The sequence below is a fragment of the Aspergillus heteromorphus genome, assembly GCF_003184545.1.
Source record: "Aspergillus heteromorphus CBS 117.55 chromosome Unknown BO70scaffold_2, whole genome shotgun sequence".
Lineage (NCBI taxonomy): Eukaryota > Fungi > Ascomycota > Eurotiomycetes > Eurotiales > Aspergillaceae > Aspergillus > Aspergillus heteromorphus.
The window spans coordinates 385,493-407,968 of record NW_020290407.1 but is presented as its reverse complement, the minus strand read 5'-3'; the positions used below and the strand labels follow the sequence as shown (position 1 = coordinate 407,968).

At 52.9% G+C, this 22,476-nt stretch overlaps 10 protein-coding genes and 1 non-coding gene across 11 annotated transcripts; 5 read left to right on the top strand and 6 right to left on the bottom strand.

Annotated features, from left to right (window-relative positions):
• Positions 1-108: 108 nt before the first annotated feature.
• BO70DRAFT_78023 (Rag GTPase GTR1) lies at positions 109-1,522 on the top strand. Its single transcript, XM_025548717.1, has 2 exons — positions 109-488; positions 548-1,522. Exons 1-2 carry the CDS (start codon positions 295-297, stop codon positions 1,368-1,370), a joined length of 1,017 nt encoding a protein of 338 aa, XP_025403219.1. The 5' UTR covers positions 109-294; the 3' UTR covers positions 1,371-1,522.
• An 851-nt stretch (positions 1,523-2,373) lies between these two features.
• BO70DRAFT_78030 (AP-1 complex subunit mu) lies at positions 2,374-4,528 on the bottom strand. The gene is made up of 7 exons (XM_025548718.1): positions 4,478-4,528; positions 4,192-4,395; positions 3,984-4,112; positions 3,603-3,832; positions 3,055-3,544; positions 2,610-2,981; positions 2,374-2,476 (listed from the first exon to the last, which is right to left on the bottom strand). Exons 2-7 carry the CDS (start codon positions 4,228-4,230, stop codon positions 2,396-2,398), a joined length of 1,341 nt encoding a protein of 446 aa, XP_025403218.1. The 5' UTR covers positions 4,231-4,395; positions 4,478-4,528; the 3' UTR covers positions 2,374-2,395.
• Positions 4,529-5,113: 585 nt separating this feature from the next.
• On the bottom strand, positions 5,114-6,197 carry BO70DRAFT_358231 (mitochondrial 54S ribosomal protein mL57). The gene is made up of 3 exons (XM_025542247.1): positions 5,859-6,197; positions 5,536-5,765; positions 5,114-5,452 (listed from the first exon to the last, which is right to left on the bottom strand). Exons 1-3 carry the CDS (start codon positions 6,136-6,138, stop codon positions 5,297-5,299), a joined length of 666 nt encoding a protein of 221 aa, XP_025403217.1. The 5' UTR covers positions 6,139-6,197; the 3' UTR covers positions 5,114-5,296.
• A 1,114-nt stretch (positions 6,198-7,311) lies between these two features.
• On the bottom strand, positions 7,312-8,131 carry BO70DRAFT_78001 (uncharacterized protein). The gene has a single exon (XM_025548716.1). The coding sequence runs from the start codon at positions 7,985-7,987 to the stop codon at positions 7,538-7,540; it is 450 nt and encodes a 149-aa protein (XP_025403216.1). The 5' UTR covers positions 7,988-8,131; the 3' UTR covers positions 7,312-7,537.
• A 1,257-nt stretch (positions 8,132-9,388) lies between these two features.
• BO70DRAFT_358226 (succinate dehydrogenase cytochrome b560 subunit) lies at positions 9,389-10,239 on the bottom strand. The gene is made up of 3 exons (XM_025542246.1): positions 10,191-10,239; positions 10,047-10,137; positions 9,389-9,919 (listed from the first exon to the last, which is right to left on the bottom strand). Exons 1-3 carry the CDS (start codon positions 10,228-10,230, stop codon positions 9,484-9,486), a joined length of 567 nt encoding a protein of 188 aa, XP_025403215.1. The 5' UTR covers positions 10,231-10,239; the 3' UTR covers positions 9,389-9,483.
• A 311-nt stretch (positions 10,240-10,550) lies between these two features.
• BO70DRAFT_384399 (uncharacterized protein) lies at positions 10,551-12,271 on the bottom strand. The gene is made up of 4 exons (XM_025545656.1): positions 11,960-12,271; positions 11,489-11,913; positions 11,323-11,437; positions 10,551-11,280 (listed from the first exon to the last, which is right to left on the bottom strand). Exons 1-4 carry the CDS (start codon positions 12,119-12,121, stop codon positions 10,942-10,944), a joined length of 1,041 nt encoding a protein of 346 aa, XP_025403214.1. The 5' UTR covers positions 12,122-12,271; the 3' UTR covers positions 10,551-10,941.
• A 226-nt stretch (positions 12,272-12,497) lies between these two features.
• BO70DRAFT_384398 (uncharacterized protein) lies at positions 12,498-13,477 on the top strand (the record flags this gene model as incomplete). The annotated part of the gene is made up of 3 exons (XM_025545655.1): positions 12,498-12,823; positions 12,880-13,117; positions 13,167-13,477. The coding sequence occupies 3 exons, from the start codon at positions 12,498-12,500 to the stop codon at positions 13,347-13,349; spliced, it is 747 nt and encodes a 248-aa protein (XP_025403213.1). The 3' UTR covers positions 13,350-13,477.
• A 447-nt stretch (positions 13,478-13,924) lies between these two features.
• On the top strand, positions 13,925-15,719 carry BO70DRAFT_358224 (transaldolase family protein). The gene is made up of 7 exons (XM_025542245.1): positions 13,925-14,040; positions 14,095-14,138; positions 14,205-14,333; positions 14,430-14,538; positions 14,610-14,841; positions 14,952-15,294; positions 15,373-15,719. The coding sequence occupies exons 1-7, from the start codon at positions 13,968-13,970 to the stop codon at positions 15,460-15,462; spliced, it is 1,020 nt and encodes a 339-aa protein (XP_025403212.1). The 5' UTR covers positions 13,925-13,967; the 3' UTR covers positions 15,463-15,719.
• Positions 15,650-19,833, bottom strand: BO70DRAFT_358223 (Ran GTPase-binding protein LOS1). Its single transcript, XM_025542244.1, has 4 exons — positions 19,743-19,833; positions 19,461-19,651; positions 16,678-19,276; positions 15,650-16,627 (listed from the first exon to the last, which is right to left on the bottom strand). The coding sequence occupies exons 2-4, from the start codon at positions 19,470-19,472 to the stop codon at positions 16,107-16,109; spliced, it is 3,132 nt and encodes a 1,043-aa protein (XP_025403211.1). The 5' UTR covers positions 19,473-19,651; positions 19,743-19,833; the 3' UTR covers positions 15,650-16,106.
• BO70DRAFT_77922 (uncharacterized protein) lies at positions 19,641-20,398 on the top strand. The gene has a single exon (XM_025548715.1). It carries the CDS (start codon positions 19,760-19,762, stop codon positions 20,291-20,293), a length of 534 nt encoding a protein of 177 aa, XP_025403210.1. The 5' UTR covers positions 19,641-19,759; the 3' UTR covers positions 20,294-20,398.
• Positions 20,399-20,956: 558 nt separating this feature from the next.
• On the top strand, positions 20,957-21,030 carry BO70DRAFT_t40. Its single transcript has one exon. It is a non-coding gene; the product is annotated as a tRNA-Ile (tRNA).
• The last annotated feature ends 1,446 nt before the right edge of the window (positions 21,031-22,476 follow it).

Genomic DNA, 22,476 nt, shown 5'->3' with positions numbered 1-22,476 from the left:
CCTCGGGCATCCCCACGTGACGGGGCCGGAACATTGTTGACCCCGGCGGAGCTCATGCAATGACGCCGGAAGGCTGGTCATCCGCTGGCTGCTCTCCGTCCAACCACCCTCAGCCCCCCATTGCTTGCGGATTCAGTAGCCTGCCTCGCCTGGAAAGGTCCCAAACCCCCATGGGCACGAGCTATCTAGGCAGCTTATGAATGTCACTCCTCTCCACTGCTGTCGTCCTCTGCAACGTCCACTACCCGTCAGTGCGGGGTACGGTTACCGGGTAGCACGAGGGAATCTGCCGCAATGGATATGCGCAAGAAGAAGAGAAAGGTCCTCTTGATGGGCAAGAGTGGCTCCGGGAAATCGTCCATGCGCTCCATTATCTTCAGCAACTACGTCGCCAAGGATGTCCGGCGGTTGGGTGCGACCATTGACGTCGAGCACAGTCATGTCAAATTCATGGGAAACCTCACGTTGAACCTGTGGGATTGCGGAGGGTAAGTCCACGAGCAATTGCGCGGCCTGCCACTGTCTAACCAATGCCCCTCGTGTCCAGGCAAGACGCATTCATGGAAACCTACCTCGCCTCCCAGCGAGGGAACATTTTCTCCGACGTTGCGGTCCTTATCTACGTCTTCGATATCGAATCACGGGAGGTCGAGCGGGATCTGGACACATACAACTCCATCATCAACGCCCTGAAGGAATACAGCCCCAATGCCTACGTGTTCTGTCTCGTGCACAAGCTGGATCTCATCCAGGCTGAGCACCGCCAGCGCATCTACGACGAACGGTCCGCCCTGATCCGCAACCGTTCGGAGCATTTCACCATCGACACCTTCGGCAGCAGCATCTGGGACCAATCGCTGTACAAAGCCTGGGCCGGCATCGTCCACAAGCTCATCCCCAACCTCACGGTCATCGAACGCTTCCTGCAAGCCTTTGCCAAGCGAATTGACGCCGAGGAAGTGATCCTGTTCGAACGCTCCACCTTCCTCACCGTGACATCCGTCTCTTCCGAAATCGGAGACATGAACCCCATCTACGACCGCCACGAACGACTCTCAAACATCATGAAGGCCTTCAAGCATTGCGCCGCCCGGAACACCCACACCACTCCCGCATCCGCCGGCTTCGTCGTCATGCATACCAAGACCCCGCAATTCAACGTCTTCCTCGGCCGCTTCACCGACAACACGTACATCTTCCTGGTCGTACCACCCGGCGAGGCCGCCTACAACTGCGCTGTCTTGAACACAATGCTCGCCCGTGAGGGGTTCTCCAAAGCCGCCACCACCGGCCACGGCGACGGATTCCCCCTCCTCGCCGCCGAATCCCCCGACAACTCCACCCACAACAATAACAACGGGATACACTGATTGTCAGGCCTAAAACTCCCCCCTTCCAAACAACCTCCAACACACCCACCACGTCTAGACACCCAAAAACCAAGGGTCCACAACCCCTACCCCCCAATCCGAACATCAATAACCAAACCAAACCTCTATGCGTTGCGATGTTCGACGCTCTGATCCGATCCGATCCGATCCGATCTGATCGGCTTGGTCTGGTCGGTCTGGTCTGGTCCGGCCTGGCCCAATCTGGCCATGGAGTGAGTACGTAATGCGACCTGTTTCTTTTTCGAGATACCCTATAGCATGCATGCATGGCATATTGTATGTATTCATTCATTACTTCCGACCAGTTCATCAACCCACTTACTATCTATCTATCTATCTATCTAACCACCCTCCTATCTGGTACCTTTATCATCCCGTGTTCCATCTAATGTAACATGCTGACGAATGAGAATTTAAAAGTTAATTTCATCCTTTTTTTTCCTTTTGCTTTTTTTTTGTGATTTTGTTCTTGTTATTACATTTACCTTTGTTATCTCGTGAATTACCGGGGAGGTTATATGTATGGTCTTCAAGACAGGATTGTGACGATGGTGATGACGGTGATGTGATGTAAGCGGGTCTGAGCCTTACGAGTATAAAAACCCGGGGGGAAGAGAGGGGGGGAAACAAAGAAACATCCATCACATATGTATCATAGCAGAAGAAAGAACGGAGAAGAGGGCAAATGGATCCGATGTTTATGATTACCTATCTATGTAGAGCGGACCCATGGATCGACGGTTGGAGTTTTCTGCAGCCTGATGGGGGAAGAGACAACAAAGCTACTTTAGCCACTACCTGGTGCTTAGTTACACCTAAGCCCTATCTAGTACTTCTAGGCGTCGGAAGGAATCTGTTTGTTTGCTACAGACTAGCCCAATACAAAGTATACAAGGAAATGAAGGAAGACCACCACAAAAACAAACCACCCCGCAAAAGATACGATATCTATTGGAACTAAGAAAAAAAAAAGGAAGGGGAAAAGAAAGAGAAAACGCTTTACATCATTGTACATCTGGCATGCGGACAGCAATGTCGCCTGATTGTGTTATATATCGGACCCATGGGAGGGAGGGGTATTGTAGCTGCAGTGGGAGGAAGAAACAGATCAGCACGGTCCTTCTGACATATTACGCCAAGGCAAGAAAGATAGGGATGGCTTTATCTGGGAAAGAAAGAAAGAAAGAAAGAAAGGAGAGGGGTGGGGTAGAGACATACCTTGGGTTCAGTAATCTTCAAGTAACGGACTTGAATACCACTGGTGGTGAAGTAAGGGATCTCGAACTTGACGCTGATGGGCCGCTTGGCCTTGCCCTGGCCGGTACCGCCCATGCTGCCTCCAAAGCCACCGGTCATGCCGCCGCCGTGCTCGTCATCGCCCTTGACAGAGGGGAGGCCCAGCTCGGCGCGCATGAGGAACTCCTTGCCGCCGCCGAACTGCTTGATCTTCCAGATGATGGCGGACTTCTCGGGCGCGTAGTGCACGGTGCCGATGTTGGTGCGGAAACGGGGCGAGTCAGCGTCTTCGGGGACGGGGACGAGAATTTCGACGTTGTTGGCCGTGCTGCGGCGCTTGAATTGGGCTTTGGCCTGTGGGGGTGTGGGTTAGTGGTGGGCGGATTTGGTTGTGAGAGAGAAGGCGGGAGGGGAGGGGGAGACGCACCTTCAGCATGTATTCCATGCGGGAACCGGAGTGCGACTCCACCAGACACTCCACCCAGATGAGAGGCTTCACTTGCGTGTTGAGACGGTAGCTCATCAGCTCGAACTCGCCGTCCGGGGGGATGAAGCTGATCGTGCGGTCGTTCTCGAACCGGGACAGTCGTACGCACTGGTGGAACTTGACGTCCTCCATCTCCACGGCCTTGCCTCTTGTCGCGCGACCCGTAGTCTCGAACATGACCTTGTCGTTCAGACCCAGACGCAGCTCCGGCATCCCACTCAGGTAGCACTTCATCTTTATGGCTCCCAGGATCTCCGATCGTAGCACGTTACCAGACGCAGATACGAGGAGGTTCAGGGACTCTACAACATCAAGGAACACTTCGTTCTTGCGGTACCGGATGCCCTCACTACGCCACGAGACAGCGTTGGTGACGGCGATGGGTGGTCGGGCTTGGACCTCCAGCTTGTGTGATTCTTGTGTGATGTATCTGCCAGGGGTTTGTTTCGTCAGCCGGGGGTGTGTCTGGTCTCCCGAGATCGCCTTACTCTTGCAATATCTTGCTCTCTGTTGTCTGTGGGTACCCGAAGTCCATCATCTCGTCGAGCAGTTCGTAGATGATGACGAAGTTATCGCGGATACTCTCCTCCTCCAGCACCTTGAAGTATTCCGTGAACACCTCCACGATCTTGTGTAGGAAAAGGAGGATCTCGGTGGCATTGGTGTTCTTCTTAGTCAGGGCGAGGATGTAGAGGTTGCTGTGACGGATGTAGAGGTACTGAACAGAGCGTATGTCAGCAATTGGTACTATCAGGTTACGTTCCATGCGCGGCATGCATATAGTAAGGGTGGGAGGCCAGCAGCGGGTTGCGGGGAACGGCGGGGGAAGTGCAGGAGCGCCGCAACGAGACCCGGACACGAATACGTACGTTGATGCCTTCATGGGAGAAGCACGGAGCCACGGCGGAGCTCTCTTCTTCGGCGTCACTGAGGAGGATGGGAAATTTCTCAACGGCGGACATGGGGATGTCTCCGCGGTAGTTTCGGGCTAGAAGGGTCTACTAGACGGTCAGGTTCCAGGGGAACACGGAGGCATTGGGGGGAGGGGGACAGCGCAAGGAGCCCGGGGAGACGCACCTTGCCCTTCAGGTCCAGGAAGAAGATGGCCGACGCCATCGCGGAGGATATGGGGGATAGGTCGTCGGGGGGAGAAGATGGAGGTCAAGAGCGCAAGCTGCGGGAAGGCAGTCGGGCAGGCAGTGGAGGAATGGCGGGAGGCTCTGGGCGAGATTAGATTCCACGGGAGAGGCCAGCGAATCCACTAGTCACCGGTGGAGGGAGCTTGGGTCGCGCATTAGCAGGAGGGGAGGGAGACGGAGCACGCGATGCTTCTCGGATGTGGCAGTGGGGCAGAAGAACTCACAGGCGCTGCAGAATGAGACGTCTTGGTCGGCGTCGCTGCGATGAAGCTGGAATGGCTCGAGTGGGCGATTGATGATGCGGCCTTCGGCGATGCGCTGGGGGTATGGCCCCGTACGCGATACCCCCGCCAAGAAGAGCTCTAAAGGTGGGTAAGTTACATGGGCCTGGTCATAGATTCGTTTAACGTGTATTGATGCCTCAGGGGCCAGAACCCTGAACGCTAAACCCGTTTCGAGCAGACAGATGTACTCGCTAGTCCCGATCAACGCTAGCGCGGGTCAGGTGCAGAGGATTTATTTCGCTCGCCGCGATTTTCGCTTCCTTCTCTTTTCTTTTCTTCTTTGTACCATACGCCCTTCCTAGACAGTGCATGGCAGTGCAAATTGCTTTTGTGATTTCTGCGTTCCGCATGGCATTCTGCTGTGCGGTCCTCGGTTTCCCATTGCTGCCATAGCGATACAAAGGAGCGAAGACTATGCATCGTTTTTCGAGGGTTCCATAAGAGCTGGCCGGGTATTTTGCTTACTGTTACCTGGGCGGCGTCAGAGGAACCGGACATTCCTTTTGCTATACCTGATAGTTTTGACCAGCATATATGCGTCTTATAAAAATGATATGATCTGATGGAGAGCAGAAGAACTTCCAGTGGTATTTGCAGTCACTATAAGACAAGTCGTAGATAAAAATACATAATATACGGTGGATGAAGTGTGCCCCCAACACATACAGAGAAGAACATCCAAGAAAAGGAAAAAAAGGAAAAGGAACAAACGCCTTGAAAATGCACCTGCGGCCATTTCCCGTAAATCAGCCTCCCAACTTAAGCCGAGATCTTGAATCCTAGCGGTTTCAGTATCCGCTCGCGGGTCACCTGGTTGGCAACCAGATTGCCCTTCTCCAGAGAGATGGCGCCGATAATGGCGTACATCGTGTGAGCGAGGACGAGCTCGATGCCGGAACTTTCGAGGTTGTTGGGCTGCGCACGAGCCATTGGTTAGCAAGGACATTGATTGACCATAGACCGAAACACAGAGCATCCATTGCAGGGATGAGACTCACCTTCCGAGGACTCCATCTCACCACTCTCTGCATATCATACTTGTAACCAAGCTCCGCCAGCCGCGTCTTGCTCGTAAGGAAGCTCTTCGTGTTGGGACTGAGGCTGGTCAGGGCATCCAATGCCGGGTGGGAAAAGGGCTTGCGGCCGTGGACATCGCGGCCAGCGGGGGGCATATTGTTGGGGCTCTGTACTAGAGCCAGAGAAGCCTGTAGGTGAACGATTTGTTTGCCTGTCCAAGGATCCGAATTAGCATCCTACCACCATCGTCATCATCATCATCACCATCACCATCACCACCGCTAATTGCACTCAATCCACATACCGACGAACGCCAATCGGTCGTTGAATCCTCTCCGACCCTGATCAAAACTCTTGTGCGTCAGTGCCAGCCACTTGGTTTCGTCCGAGAGCATCTTGTCGCCGCCACTGCCGAGCAGGAGGATGTAGAACCGGTCCACAACCTTGGGGTCGGTGTTGACGGGGAAATCAGGCCGCGTAGAGTCGAGCCCCCGCAGGGAGAAGGGGGCCTTGGTACGAGGGGGCGTGTACGACCACCGCGGCTTGTCTGTGTAGTCTACCGGTTCCTGGGTGGATGTCGACATGGCTCGCCGCGGAAGGAGAGCGGCCTCGACCGCGCCGGGGCGGATGAGGGAGCGGCATGCGGAGCAGGAGGCGGTCTTGACCGCGCGAGTCGAGAGGAGCGAAGCCATTGGGGGGGCAAGTGGCCGGAATTCGGGGTGGTGGGAGAGAGGGAGAAGGTCGCCAGGCCGGGTCTTTTCTCACGATCGATGGCGGCATCAATAATTCCCTCGACGGAGGAAGAATTCGGAGTCGACGCGCTAGCCCCGATCGGGATAGCGCCACCCGTCTCTTGGCCATACAGTAGAAACAGAGACATCAAACACTACATTCGACACGATCTGCGTCCGGATTGTCGTGATACGCAAATCATGCGATTTCGCCTCTCCAGTCAAACTGGACGCGTCTCGGTATCGGGAGCAGTGTCGTTGAGAGACACGGAACAGTACATGCCACACAAACTGCCAAACTTGGCGGATACGTGACTTCTACATGAGCGACGGGAACCAGTGCGAGCCACAGGCCAGGATCAGACCGATAGATCAGGCGAGGCTGGTGGCTAGCAAGCGGCATCTCGCGGGAAAGCGTCAGCTGGAAGCACCTTTGCCGTCTGGCCTCCGTTATACAGCCCGCACGAACAACGAGTCAGGCTAAACAGCCGAGCTGCACCTCCTCCGTCCCCCAGTTTCGCTGCGCGCGGGAGTCTACACCGCAACGTCGAGTGGCGACAAGTATATCTTCTGATCCCTGTCAGGATGTGAGACATGCCGGTTAGGAAGCGGGCAATGGTACGGAGTACTTTGTACTCGCAGTGACACTCGTGTCCCACATTCCCCGTGCGTTCTATACATCATGCTCCTCGAGCGGGTGAAGGCCCAGATGCCAATGGGGGAGATGGTATGGTTTCGTCGCCGTTTTCCATTGGACCATGTCGCTACCAGGAAGCATCGAGGCGACCTGCTGGACAGCATCGGAACCGGCGGTAAGCCTGCATGCCTCACATCCGACGGCACATAAACTTCAGGGTGACACAAGTCTAAGAGCCCAAACAATTATATGCGGATCATAGCAATAAGCATCATTACCGGCCGGCTATTTACGTCCGCCGAAAATTCCTGTCAACTCCTGTCGCACGGGAGAGTCGGGTTAGGGCTCAGGCATAGTAAATAGAGCAGATGCCCTCATGCATGAAGGCTCCCGGGACCGTTTCCCCCCACCTGCTTTTTCCTATTGAAGATTGCTCAGACCTCTCTGTTCTGGCCGTTGCTGACTTGCCTTGGAAAAGCAAAACTGGATCCCGACCGCGTCGACAGGGGCGCCGTGCAAGGATGCTGCGTGTAGATCACAACAGGAAACGCTGGCATTGGAGGAAGCATTCCGCCTCGATTTTTCCCTTCGCGGTCGCCGGCGGCTATCCAACTGTCAAGATTCCGATTCGACAGCAGCCGTGGAGAACGGTTCAATGCAGCCTCTGCAAGAAGAAGGAGCATTAGGTTTGCTGGCACTATTGTCCGGAGCTCTCCCCGCTTTCCTTAATTCTCGCCTTTCTTGGGTAACACCGAGGCCAGAAATAATCCACGTGTTCACATGCAGTGGACCTTGTACTCCAGATAATGGCCTGTACAGGGGACCCATTCGTACCTTTGCTGCCGTTGGAATCCCGTTTGGCTTGGGCGGACAATGAAGTCCTAGCCCTAAGGTATCTGGAGGCTTGGCTGGGCGATCTAGAACGGTACATATAAGGAAAGCAACAGCTGCGGACGAAGGGAGGATGGGCAAGAAATTGAACTGCTGCCAAGTTGTTGCTTTGCCGGTATATAGCAGTGAATTTGGTGGATTGGACGAAAATGTGAAGTTCGAGTCTGAAACCATGTTACGAAAGCAGAGTCGCGTATACACCAACGCTTCTCTGGGCTTCCAGGGAAATGCGAGTCACTGACGAATGTCTGCGACACGCCGACGCAGGAAACCATTCCGAAGCGAAGCCGGCAGATACTATAGCAGCCTAGATTAGACGAGTATAGGCGCAATCTCGGAGTTGAAGTTTGCCACAATTCGAGCGGCTGTAGTAAACCGTGAAGGAGCTTCTAGATTGTCAGTGATGCTAATCTTGTAATTCCCGGTGGCTGGGTGACTAGCCGGGCGAGGGAACAGACAGAGAAGAGACATACGGAGTACATAGCACGTAGATCATGATGCATCGAACCTTTGCAACGCTGGCTTCGTACTTTGAGGCGGATTTGACGATTGGTGGAGACAACGGCTGCAAGAACGCTGTTTAACATTTTATACCACCAAACATCCGCCGGGCCCTTGCAGGACTGGCGGAAATCGCATCAAGATCCGGCGACAGCCATGAAGATCACCGTTAGACCATCGGGAGGGTCATATCCACGCGGTTTCTTGCCGTTGATCGGATGTCGAACGGTATGGCGGTGTACGACTCAGCATCCTTCGGATCCAGAGCTGGGCTCAGGCTGGGTATTTAAGGCAGGTGGTAGCCGGGTCTAGAGGATAATTCGCATCCATCTTGCCTATCGTCATCTAACCGATTCATTGATCAGCAGATCCTATCAAAGTTCTTCCTTCGCGATATCACAATTCCCCTTCTTCTTGCCAAACGAACCGCCTAAAGTTTGTCGGTGACATTTGATGACCTTGACATTCAAACTCAGCTTCACGATGCAATCCTCCGCTTCAAGTTTCCCTTCGGTACATAACCTTCAGAGCATGGAGACTGCCGCATTAAGCCATTTTTCGGTGCACGATCCACCTTCGCCCCGACCTTTCCCTCCCAACCCACCGCCGAGTCCGGCCTGATTTCAGTCGATTGGTGCTTTTCAGGAACACAGAAAATAGGTGAGTCACTCCGTTTCAGTTACAAAGCCTCCAAGCACTAACAGGCCTGATAGAAAATGACCGAAGCAACGCTGCGATCAACTATAAACGATAATGATACCACCCAAAACGGACTTGAAGGGAAATGCACGCGTCTGCGAGCTGCTGGTTGTTGGATCGATGCACGCTTGAGAATGCACATAGACGCATGGAAGATTGTTTCGAGGGGTTGAAAGAGCAGAAAGAATGCACTTTAGACAATGACACGGCCATGTTTTATAACTAGGATCTGTAGATTGTAGTTTCTTTGCAGTGAAGCGTAAATGCCGATGACTTCGATGCCATATTTGTTTCCCCTCATTTGCAATACTTGGCCTCATCATTTCCTACACCTGTATTTTCAGCTAAAGACCTGTGATATTATATCAAGTTCGGGGAGGATAAAAGTGGTCCAAAAACAGTCAATTGACTGGTATAATATATTGCACGAAACATTTTAAACAAACAAGAAGCAGAGGTATGTCACAAAATCACAGGAAAGCAAGTAGAAGAGCGCTAATCGTACTCAAGCCCACCACAGTCCAGCCGGACTTGATGACCTGGGGGTTGGTAAGACCGGTGCCGAGATCCCAGATCAAGTGGCGCACTCCGTTCATGCAGTGGTAGGTGAAAGGCAGGGCCAGGGTAGCCTTCAGGGCGACCTTGGCGACGACGGGGAGAGCAGCGAAGGCGGCGACGGCGGAGGCAGATCCCAGATCCCAGCCCAGAACGGGGGAGGCGAGGTAGGCAGTGGCGTAGAGGTACAGACTTCCGGACAGCATCAGACCGGTGACACGGTGAATACTACTGCCGATCCATGTGATCTGGGGACGGTAGATGGTGAGGTGGGGGGAGACGGGGCGGTTCAGGCGCTGCTTCTCGAGAAGCTTGGTAGGGTCGGAGGAGTTCGTGGAGGAGGCAGCGTGTCTATCGTGTGTCAGTACTCATGTCCGACCAAAGCGTTGTTCCCCCCGCGATCCTGGTTCATAACGTCGAATCCATGTCGCGCCCAGAGACCGTCGCAACGCTGGATTGTGCCTAGGTAGCGATTCACCTAGTCTGAATGTTTCTTCCGAGGGCAACGGCGGCGGGAGAGGCGGAGTTCATCAGAGACCACCGCAGAGCGTAGGGCTGCTGGACGGCAACTGCAGCCAGTTAGTCGCGCGCAATTAGCTGAAGAGGAAGAGATCAGACGTACGCCGCCGCAGCGATTGCTGAGCAACCTTCTGGGAAAGCATGGTGAGAGTGGAGTGGTGACTTCGAAGATGGCGTCGAGGCTGGAAGCGAGGCAAGGAGCTGATTGTCGTCGTCGTCGTCGTCCAGGAAGAAAGTGCCTCGAATTGCCGACTCTCGTAACGCTTCGGAATCACGGGACGGACAACCTCGGGTTCACCTCCAGTCACGGGACTTCTCCCGAAGGCCGCCGGCCAGCCAATCAGTAGTGTTGCATTACCAGTCGGAAGATGGATCTTCCGTCCCCTGACCGCCCGGCTTTTCTATTTTGTGGGATTTTTCGCGCGGCTTCTCTCCTTCCCCTTCTTTTCTCTCCCAAGGGACTCCGCCCACGTTGTCTACCATCCGGGATGATGTTGACGTGCGTAGCAGGGCCTCACTGGTCCGGCATTCTGTCGTGACCGCCGAGGTCAATGAGATCCCCGAGAAGGAGCTGACCTGTCGTTAATCGCCCAGTCTTCCCTGTCGATGGGATTGAAGGGTTTCATATCAGGGTTACATGATGTAGCTTGTAAACTACGTACAACTAGTGGCTGGAGAGATGAGTCTCGTGTTTTGCACTTGATTCAACAGAATAAGCAAATGACTTGTTCGGACCAGTACTACAAACAAGTGGTCACTGGAGACATGTAAAACTGGACGGGCCCCAATGTGCCGAACCTGCTATGCTATGGCAATTTCCTTCCACATCTGCATCTTCCCTGGGGAAGTTCGAGCTACCGACCCTGAGTCCTTAGCTCCTCTTCACGGTCATGATCCGCACGAAGCACGAGAGCAAGTACAATAAGACCAAGATGATCCATATGCGGCTTCTTCATTGTGTCAAAGGGACCAACCTCGTGCATTGTGAGGAAGGACAAAGGGTCGGTTGCCTTGCACTTCCCCTCCAGATAATCTAGATACTTTCCATTGTATTCGGCAAATATCAGCCAGATCTCATGCCTGTTTTGCGACACATGGACGTATCGATGAGGCAGGTTTCCAGGAGTGTGCGGGTTCAACTTTATCCAAGCCACCATCTGAGCGCTCTCTTGCATCCGTACTCCTAAAGAGTTCTGGTCTCTGAGAGCAGCTTTGACTTCTATGAGAGCACGCACATCCCCGGCCTTACCGCGGAGATAACCATCTGTCCTTGCTTCGTACTGTGTATTGGTAAAGCGAGGCTTGAATGCTTTTCGGTGCGAGGTCCACTTGCTCGAAACAGAGGGGAAACTTTCAGTCAAAGCCTCGAGGAAACAAAGAAGAGCTGAGTTGACGAGTTACTCGTCTTCCGCATCTGGATACCTATCTTTCCAAAGTTCTGGGGGTCCACGAGAACCTATCGACAAAAGAGGACTGCTGTCTGAAGCACTGTCTTCGAATATTCCTTCCGGGGTGAATGGATCTATATCGCTCGGATCATCGTCTCCAAGTATCAAAGATTCCATTGCAGCTTGGGTTGTCTTTGACGGAGTGGATGCTAGTTCTTCGCGTCTCTGCCTAGCTCTTGGACACGTATGTTTGGAGACCGGGGAAACGATCACGTCGCTGGTTTCTTGGGTGTTACTCACATGATCGGCCTTGAACTGACTTCTTTTCGCGCTGAAAAAGTTCCCTTCGCCAATATGGTCTATATCGACATCGAAACTATCCAGATATGCCTTCCAGGAGTTATAGCCCCGTAACATCTCCTTCGCGGGCTGTAGCCACTGATCTAGATGGAATCTTTTGGGGGTCAAACTTGGTTATCTTGACTTGTGTCCATAGAACTCGCAGAAGGAGGAAGTGGCGTGCTTGAAATTTGGAGGCAGAAACAAGCCGTTCGTCGTGTATCGACTGGTCCGTTATACCTTCCTTCGCCGCCCATTGCGCCCAATCATGGGGCTTGGAGGGGGCTCGCTGCCCGGCTCTACTCATGGCCGACGTGAGAGAATAGCATCGAAGCTTTGACAGCGTTTGTCAGGGTGAACTGTCGTAGGCTGTCGTAGGCTGGCCCAAATTCGAGACCATTAAAGATTTTGAAAAGACATTGCATATGGAGGGGGCTCGAGCAGCAGGCTAAATTAGTACGCGCCTGAGCACTTTCACTGATATGAGGGGTAGGAGAGTGGCAGATGCTACAGAGTATGGATAGTATGTCTATAATTCACCGCAACTAAGTTGGCGGTTGAATTACCCGCCCGTCCAGTTGGCTTGCGAGGTCAGGGGAGGACCGAAGGGGACTAACGCGTCCAGATTATAGTTGCCCCCCTCCCGCAGTCGCCCCAGCAATTTGACGGCCCGCCGCCATGACATGAAAGCTATCGAGAAGTCAATATTCAAGCTGAAATCAGCGCAATACGTGCCGCAGGACCTTGAAAACATCCCAATCGAAATTCTTCCCCTGCCCCTGGATAGTGATGGAGAGCCTCTATTTGAGCCTTGCTTTTTTGATCCCTATCGGGTGCCTTTCCAGGACCCCGATCCTGAGGAGAACTATACATCGTATGGGGTGGTAGAAGGCTGGGAGCTGAGTCCGATGGATTGGGCACGCGATGTCTATTCCTATCTGGATCGGTATATCGCGGACGTCACTTTCAACGATAAAGACCTGTCATTTGGCCAACACCCCCCCCATGAGTATATCATATCTAACGACCGCGGACAGACAATGCACCAGTACTAAAAGTTCTTAGCCCACTCACTCACGGAACCGGGCAGCTCTGGGAGCATGAAACCTCCAAAGGTCACCATTTGGATTGGCGTGCTACGGCTGGATGCAGTATCCCAGATGGGCCTCAGTACAAATGTATGATGCTGGACGATGTTGATACTGATGATACCCGCATCACTCGTGGGGAGCTCTTGTGCGCCTGTCGACTTATGATCAAACGCCTCAGTCTCCGAGTTCATGCCAACCATATGATTGCTCCGGTGAGTCTTCTTCTTGGAGTTTAAAACGTTTACTGATTACTTATGCTAGGTTCTGCTACTTTCCTTCTTAGGACCAAGACATGCTCGCCTTCTCCTGGCACATTATGATGGAAATAACCTGGTCATACGCAAGAGCGAGCTGTTTGACTGTCGCGAGAAAAACATTCCAGCTTTCCGAGTCCCTCTACGCTGGTGGTGCTCATCTGCTGTTGGAGACACAATCACAGGATAGGATTCGTCTTTCTGACTTCTTTTAGGTCGGCGTTTTGGATAGGTTGGTTTGGCGTCCAGATATTTGGGAAACATAAGCGCGTCGGTATCGGTCAGGTCGGTGGAAAGGCCATGGGTTTTGGAGCCAAGGAAGGTGTTTTGGGTTTACCTACTATTATTTGATCACGTTGGATTATTGGCTATTGTGCTTCCTTTATACTCACTCATACTTGTCTCAGTTAAGCAGCCTTGGAACGCCGTAAGAGACCAGCTAAATGTTCTGACAATACATCGGCACTGGACCGATGAGAACGAGCCCGGAAACTTAGTTAATAGTCAAATGCTGTGAATTGCTGATAACACTTTGGGATTCTACATTCAACCCAAGACTTGCAAGCCCATGGATCAAGACAGACAATCAATCACCCGATGAGTGACCATACAAATCGGTCTTTCCCCGACCTGCTTTGCGGTCCGAGAAGTATAACCATTTAGGCTAAATGAATGGATGCATCGGATTGGCGTGAGGGGAACAGCTATACTCTCCTCGTGTTATTTCCCCTCTTCCACTTCTCTCTCCCCAGTCTACACTCTCACCCTCCAACATTCACACCATCACATCAACAAAGCAATCATCGAAATGGTCATCCAAACCGGACTCGACTACATCCGCTCCCGCTCCATCGTGGACTGCGACACAATGGACGAGCAAGGCGCGCATACATACCTCCTCATATCTACGAGCTGCATCCACTGACCAGAAGCAGTCGCCAGAACCCTCGGTCCCTTTGCGGACTGCACCTCCAACCAGGTATGCATCCAGCCCGTCCACATATACAGCGTTCCAGCAGAACTAACAATAACAAATCAACAACAGGCAATCGCCTACGGCGAACTCTCCAAGCCCAAACACGCGTCCATCCTACAAATCTCGCTCTCCAAATCCAAATCCCTCGTCAACAAATACCCCGGACTGGCCGTCGAAGAGCTCGCCATTGAAATTGCTGTGCGTCCCAATCCCATCCCACCCCAATACCAGAGACACACCTACGTGGACAAGAAAGAACATCCCCCCCCCCCCCCCCAAACTAATAATCAAAAGATGATCTCCCTCTCCCTGAAAATCGCCCCCTACATCACCGGCTACATCCACATCCAAATAAACCCCTACAACGCCTATTCAACAAAGAAGACCGTCGCCAACGCTCTACGTAAGCCTCCACTTTCCTCCCAACCCATCCCATCCCCCAATTCCACAACCTGCCTAACAAACCCAAACCAGGAATAATATCTCTAACCCAACACCTCAACCCTACATACCCATCCTCCCGCATCTGCATAAAAATCCCCAGCACGTGGGAAGGCCTCCAAGCATGCCAGATCCTAGAGCGCGCCGGCATACGCACCCTCGCCACAACCCTCTTCACGTTACCGCAGGCTGCACTCGCAGCTGAGATGGGGTGTATGTATGTAGCACCGTACGTGAATCAGCTGAAGGTGCATTTTGAGGATGGGTATTTCTCCCTGCTTGTTCATATTTACAATATAACTCAACGCAATACAACAGAACACACCATAAGACAAGGCTAATAATATGTATATGTATATACTTATCAACCCCCAGATTCACCGACCCAGCCCCCCTCCTCCCCCTCTGCGCCCAAATCCAGCAATACTACGCCTCAATTGGAACAAACACCCAAGTTCTGCCTGCGAGTCTGACATCCGTCGATGAGATCTATGCGCTGGCGGGCGTGCAACATATTACGATCTCTCCAGGTCTGCTGGAGGAGTTGGCGAAGCCATTGGCTAATGCTGCTGGGATGAAACCTTCGTTGTTTGATAACGAAAACCCTGCCGTCGTGGGGTCAGTACCGGAGCGTTTGTCGTTTTTGCATGATGAGGCTGGGTATCGGATTGCGTTTAGTAGGCATCAGGCTGGCGAGAGTGAGGGGAAACTTACTCAGGTATGTTCTAGCTGTCTGTCTGTCCTGGTTCCGTGGGAGAGGGGGGAGAGAGAGGATTGGGCTAATCATTACGTCTAGGCTGTTAATATTTTCTGCGATATGCAGGATAAACTCGTTCGGCTGTTTGAATGGTTGCAGCAGCCCTCGCGCTCGGCTTCACGGCTGTGAAGTTATAGGCGTTGGTTGGGTTGGTGGTATACGTGGTTGATATACTCAATCCTTGGACTGTGTAGTATTGGCTACGTAGTGTCAGAGCTACGCCAAGCGAAGGAGCGAGGCCAACCTCTCTGTTTCGCGTATGCAGAAGAATACAAGTCCATTCTCTTCTACCTACCTACCACCCTCATGGTGTCATTTATCTATCCAACGACCCGCCCACCCGCCAGCCAAGAAAACATGCCAAACTATCTATTGATTGACTATTCTAGCCCTCATCCATACCATAAACGCAAAAGCAAAAGAGCATACAGGCAAACGGTAGTGGTAAGACTGAAACGCCTGCTCATGCAATAGAATGCCAAACTATATACCCTTTTTTTTAATCCATATTTCCGGAACAATGACCGCGAGATAACCACAGACAGACAGAGTGAGTAAACGGGAAATGCCGCCGAGAGATCCAGTGCTTTAAGTTGTGTTGTGAGGATGAGTGTGGAAATGGTCACAGAAGAACATCAGTCATCAAACCAAACCGTGGGGGAATCTAGGACTGAAACAAATGATCGGGCGGAGAAAATATAATAAAGAAATCGATCAGATATGATCGTGAGATGCGACGAGACGAGAAAACACCACAATATTATATCAGGCGCTCAATCGCTGGATAAAGGACTTTGGAGGGTTAGTAAAACTTCAGAAAGCGTTATGGATAGACATACCGGGAAGAACATGCGGAATCCCTTCAGGTCCAGCCGGCTCAACGCTCCCACAAACTCTTCCACCAGGTCCGCTCCCATGCCCATGCCCGGCAATTCGCGGTCCCGTAGGTACTCGATGTACTCCATTCCTGTCTTACCGTATATCGTGCGCTGAAGACCACCCACCTCCATTAGGACCTGCTTGGCCTGCGCGTCCTTCGAGTTGAACGTGGGTGTCGCGGGGAGTGCCCAGCACAGCGGGGACAGTCGGGTGATCATGAACTGGCCAAAGCCGGGGAGGGCGGGCTGCTGAGGCGCCATGCCGTTTGCGCCCTCCGGGCCAATATCAGGTCCGCCCCATGAGCTGCCCATCTTGGTCAAAACCGAGAATGCCATCTTGGCGGTCGTGAAGTCCTCGACGTCTTTGGCGAAGTGCTCGATCGTGGTGATAACCGTGTCGAACATAGGTTGGTTCCCTGATATAGTTAGTTAAAATTGAAATTGAAATTGACCCGAAGATACTTACGCTCGCTGATAATCACAGCTCCGAGTTCGTTGTTCAGAACAGCCAGCAAGAAGTTCAGATACTCCCGCTTCAGCTCGGCCAGCTGCACCTCGTCGTCGGTGCCAGTTGGGGGATCCGCGATGCCAGAGAACACCCGCTGCAAGAAAGGAGTCAACAGGGTGTCCAGGATGGCGTAGATCTCCGACTTGAACCCGAAGATAACCTGGTCAAGCAGCCGCAGGAACAGTGCCATTTCGTCACGTGACGATGTCTGCGTGAGCAGGCCGTCGATCCACCGTGGCAACTGGGGAAGGATGCGCGATCCTAGGACTCCGATCAGGCGCGAAAAGGCAAACCGCGCCGCCGTCCTCACATTGAACGAGTTCTTCAGGGACTCCAGCGCCACCAGAGTGGCCTCTGACACCTGCATGAACGCCTCTGACACTTCCGCCGCGGGAAGAGCGGCGGGCGAGCTGGTCCCGGGCATCCAGTCGGAGAAGCCTCGGGCTAAGGTACCCAAGGCCATGATGTCGTGGTGTATTTGGAGTATGGCCCGTTCGTCGTTGGTCTTGGCCGCAGCCAGGTTCTTCTCCATATCCATAAAGACGGGGTTCAGGACAGACTGTGCGTAAAGAACCTGCTTGTCCGCGGGAACAGTGGGCGTAGAACAGATGATACCCACGGCCTCGTACAGGTACAGCTGGCTGTTGAAGACGGCATCGGCTGACCCCTCATGGTCCTCCGAGGACATCTCATCTCCATCCGATCCTTCGGAAGTGACCTCTGCGGTGATCACAAGCACATCGCCCAAAGCCTCGACGACTGTCTGCGCCACATTGCCGAGGTGGGCACGCAGCTGCCTCACCAAGCGCTGGAACAGGTACCACGACCGCGTCTTGACCTTCTTGACGGGATGGTGGACCAGCTGGAGGAAGCTCTCAAGCACACTTGGGATGAGGTGAGTGTGGTATTGAAAGAATGAACTGTAGCGGACGCAGATTTCCATGTACTGCAGTTGCGTGGCCGGGTGGGTGAATGACCGGATGTCCGACTCGACCATCTTCAACATCATCTCGACCAATCTCTCCGCGGCTTGGTTATTGGGGGAGCCCTTGGCGTACAGACTGCCGGCCCGGACGGCAATGTCACCGAACAGGAACATCTCGTGCAAGGCCAGGTCCAGGTCCCGCCAGTCCAACTGAGCCCCCGACTGCCGCAGGTTCTCGAATGTCGTGCCCACCACCTCCGACACGGCCTCCATGTAGAGCTGTTCGTTCACGGTCGCGACGATCTGCTGCAGCACAGCGAGGCGCTTCCGAAGCTCCTGGAACTCTGCCTCATCGGTCTGGTCATCCTCGTCGCCCCAGGACGAGGTCTCGTCGTAGCGCATCTTGGCGATGATGGCCTTCAGGATGGGCAACAGGATGGACGAGTGCTGGGCAGCCAGGACAGGATTGACCTTGGCGATCTTCCGCAGGTAGGACAGGAGGTCACTGACGCAGGGGATCACGGTCGAGCAGACCTCGTCGTACTCATCGGAAAAGTATCTCAGAATGTGCGGGAGGAAGGCCTGCAGCAGGCCGGTGGCCTTCTCCCTGCTCTCGGGCAGAACGGTGTCCTGCTCCAGAACCCGTACAATATCAATGACGGTAATATTGACTAACTTGGCCACGGTTTCCGCCAGGTCAGTATCGTACTTGAAGGTAAACCTATTCTCAAAAAGAGGAGGGCTATTGGACAGCTGGGTAACAATAGTGTCGAGATTCAAGAAAATAATCATATCAATCTTATCCTCAGGCTTCATCTTCTTGCCGATGATCTCCGTGAAGACATCGACCGCCGCATCGCGCACCTTCTCTTCCCCGGCTCTGAGATCCGCCTTTTGCGCCCGGCCCAGTTGCTGGAACAGAAGGTCCAGCATGGTCTGGTTGACGACCAAGCCGATGTCGATCCAGCTCACCCAGCTTCCGACCGCCTTGAGGGACATCTCCACGATCAGGTCGTTTCCGTCCCGCCACTCCGACAAGATCTCTTGCCACGAGCTGGCGATCTTCTGCATGTCGCGGGAGCGGATCAGGTCCTTGAGCAAGTTGGCCTTGTCCTGCTCGACGCGGGACCGTGACACGAGCACATCGCCGATCTCCTCGTGGATCGAGTTGACGACCCGCAGGTAGAAGACGATCCCGAGCGGATTGTCGCGCCCCGTGCTGGCCGGGCTCTTGTATGTGAGGCTGAGGAGGTCATCGAAGAAAGTTTCCCAGCCATTGCCGTAGAGTGCGGAGAAGAGGAAGGTGATAGTCTGAGCGATTTTGTTCTGGATGTTGGGCGGGTCGGGCGTGGCGTTCTCCTGGCCGTACACCTGGCGGAGGTAGGTCATCAAGCCATCCCGCACGTATGCCAGTGCCTGGGGATCAATGAGACCCGCCTGGGCGGCACTGTTGACCACTTCCAACGCCACATGCCGTATGATCTCGGAGTATTGGGGGGTCTTGGTGAAGAGGGCGAGGCAAACCTGCCATCCGGAGGGGTCGGTGCGGAGTTGGTTTAGGTAGTCGAAGGCCTGGGCCTTGAGGGCTTGGTCGGAGGACGGGTTCCAGGCGATTTCAATGGCATTTGCTACCTGGGAAGGGTCAACGTGAGCAGATCCGGTGGGGGGATCGAGTGAGTGTAATCAAGGGAGGGGGAAGGGGGGCACCGATGGAGGGGAAGCGATCGGTGGTGGGGGCCTATGAAAAAAGAAAAAAGAACGGGAAAAAAAGACAAAGCAAGCGTCAATGTGCCAGATGGTGGGGGGGGGTGCTAACCTGCTCTTCCATCTTCGACCAGCCGGGCTGCCTTCGGAGTCGGCGGACTCGAAAGCAATGAGGGGGTGAGGGGGAGTTCAAGGGACGATGGAGGTGGATGTTCGGTCAAAATGCAGACAGCGGCGGAGAGTCATAGCAGAACAGAACAGAAAGGAACTAGTCGCAGCGAGTGTCCGTCTATCGACCCATGACTAGCGCCACTAATTAGTCCAAGCCTCGGGGGTGGGTTCGTGTGGTAGACCCAGTTGGTCGGGGAAGTGAGATAGAGGGTGTTGTGCTCACGAAGGGGGGAGGGGGGGATGATGACTGTTGACACAGTGGCCAAGTGTTGTCAAGTCAAAGTGTTGTCAGGATGGAAGGTTCTTGCTGATGACGTGCCGCCTGAAGACGCAGAAGAAAGGGAATTCGTGCCTGAATTTGGCCGACTTTGTGTGGCCGCCGTTTGCTGCCGCCCGAAACGGCAAGGGGCGGCGTGCGTGGATGCCTGGTTTCCCAGGCCGCCACTTGATCGGCAGAAGACATGCACTGAGTCTATTGATCTACAGATGGCTGCCATCTTGCTATCTTCCTCCCTTTCTTCTTCTTCTTCTTCTTCTTCTTCCTCTTCTTCTTCTTCTCCCCCACAACCCCCACAGCTTCTTTCGCTCTCCAACCCCTGCCATAATTACTACCATTCATGGCACGGCTACGTCTCCCATGAATCTCAACCATCCTCAACCATCTCATCAATACCACAGTCAAAGCAGTTACTTCTCGATTTCCAACACCGACTGCCTCGTTTTTGTGATAACTCTGAAATGAAAACGCTGTTAAGACCGCTGCCCAAGTCCTAGCCGAGGAGCCAGAGAATATAAGTACTTGCCCTCTAGTATTATGATATGGCTGACTACGAAGGTTTGTGGGGAGTATCGTCTCATGGCGGGTACTATATCGACAGGCAGCGGTTAAGGTTTATTGACATGCTGTCCGCTGCCGTCCATGTACAGGTTACTATCATGATGCCTTTAAATCGAGTAAAGAATCAGACTGTCGCCGAAATATCATCAGTAGAAAGTGGCTGTCCTGATATAATATTCCCTTCTCTCTTGTTCAAACCAAGCAAAAAGCTTGTCTGCCAATAACTCGAATAACTTGAAGGCGCGGGGACTCGGGAGGCAAATTAGACAGCCAGAGCTGCTGGGGCGGGGCCACTGGGACCCGTCTATCCCAAGAACTGAAGGAAAGAAACCCGAGGAGTTGTCCCTGGCCCAGCTGCTCCGCAAAGTAGAGCTCGAAGTCGAAGTGCCATTGCTCGAGGTAGTTAGGCTCGGGGCTAAAATGGAAATAGAGCAGCAAGCCCGGGCGCTTTGGGACCAAGGGTGTACGAGACTCAGACTGGCCCTGTGGCTTCTGGAACTGGAGCTGGAACATATATAAGGCCAGAGAGGAGTCGAAGATGGCAGGGGAGATGAACAAAGAGACTCAGGTGGGACTGGAGACGGCAGAGATATCAACCGGGTCCCATAGCTCAGTTGGTTAGAGCGTAACGCTAATAACGTTAAAGTCGAGGGTTCGACCCCCTCTGGGACCATTTCTTTTTGACAAATTATGTTTTTTGGAGATGGAGGAGCAGCAATCTCACTTGCCAACCTCGTGCACGTCCTATGATGCTAAAGAGGCAGGGGGAAATAGTTCTGAAGACCCCTGATATCTTTCTTACGTGATCCGATTATACTGTATACTGCTCCTGGCTATATCCTTCTGGGCGGGGGTCTTCTATATGTGTTAGCAATGTATGATGAGCCTAGGACAGTGTACAGTATGTATATGTTACACTTGCGTTGGGCTTGGGGGCAGGGGGGTTGGCGGCGGCAGCGCGAAGACGGGTTTAAGATTTAAATTCGTCCATATCAAGAGCAATGCAATGGGCTTCGGCTGTAGGGGTTGTAATCGTTCTTAATCAAAGGATTGGGGACATCGACAATGGCAGCATTCCATTCACATCACACGGTGGTCATCATGGAAGGACCATGTCCATAAAGGACAAGGATGGGATTGGGATTGGGATTGCACCTCGGGAAGTGAATCTTCAACCGACTCAGAAAGGGCTCGCACTACTGCTTTCTCTGTGTGCACCCCCTCCGATCCCCAAGCAGGTCCTTCAAAGAGCCGTGCATTGGCTTTGCATAGATTTATACTCTTGGCTATGCTCAATAGTTGTGTCTGCTTGAAATGTGTTTATCTTTAACGGCCCAGACGTGCTGTGAAGCAGTAGTTGGCAGTGGGCTCCCAGAACGAATAAAACTGTGCTATTTCCCCAAAGTCCATTAATTGAGGTAAGAAGAAGAGGTTAGTCATGAGGAGACGGTCCTTGGTATAGGCATTGAGATGGAACGAACAAAGCATAGGGGCCTTTAATGAGACTTTCACGTCAATGGGCCACTCACGTCTCGGGTAAGCAGCAACAGGTGTAGGCTGAAATTGGCCATTGGACATTGTTCCTCTCTTGTATACTCCGACTGGAACTCTGTCTCAGCATTCTAGATTTTGATCTTTGATCGGAGGTCCTTACCGATAATGTTCTCTGTTTGATTAGCTTGAATGGCTTCAAAAGTAAAGCCACAGATACAACTAACCTTAATGTCATTGATCTTCTCATCACAGGAATTATTGCCCTTAATGAGCGAGTGATGGCCTCTAGGCTTGTGGGCTCGGGAACAGGAAGGAATTCTGCTTCTTCTCTGGCTCAAACTGAATCTTGCCGCTCTGTTTATTTTCTTTTTATAAAGCTTCCCGGGATTTTGTTTCTTTTTATTGACGATAGAGTTGGTTCAAGAGACCTAAGAAACGGGGCCGCAGAATCCCTCGACGCGACTGACTTTCATCCTTAAACTTTTTGTCATAGTCATAGTCCTCCTCCTTGCTCTAGGCGAGTATGTTCTGGAACCTTCACTGGAGTTTGGGGTTCTGGACCAGGAATTTTTTGTTTTACTTGTCTGACGAATACAAGAAAGGTATTCTCCTGAAGAATTTGTCT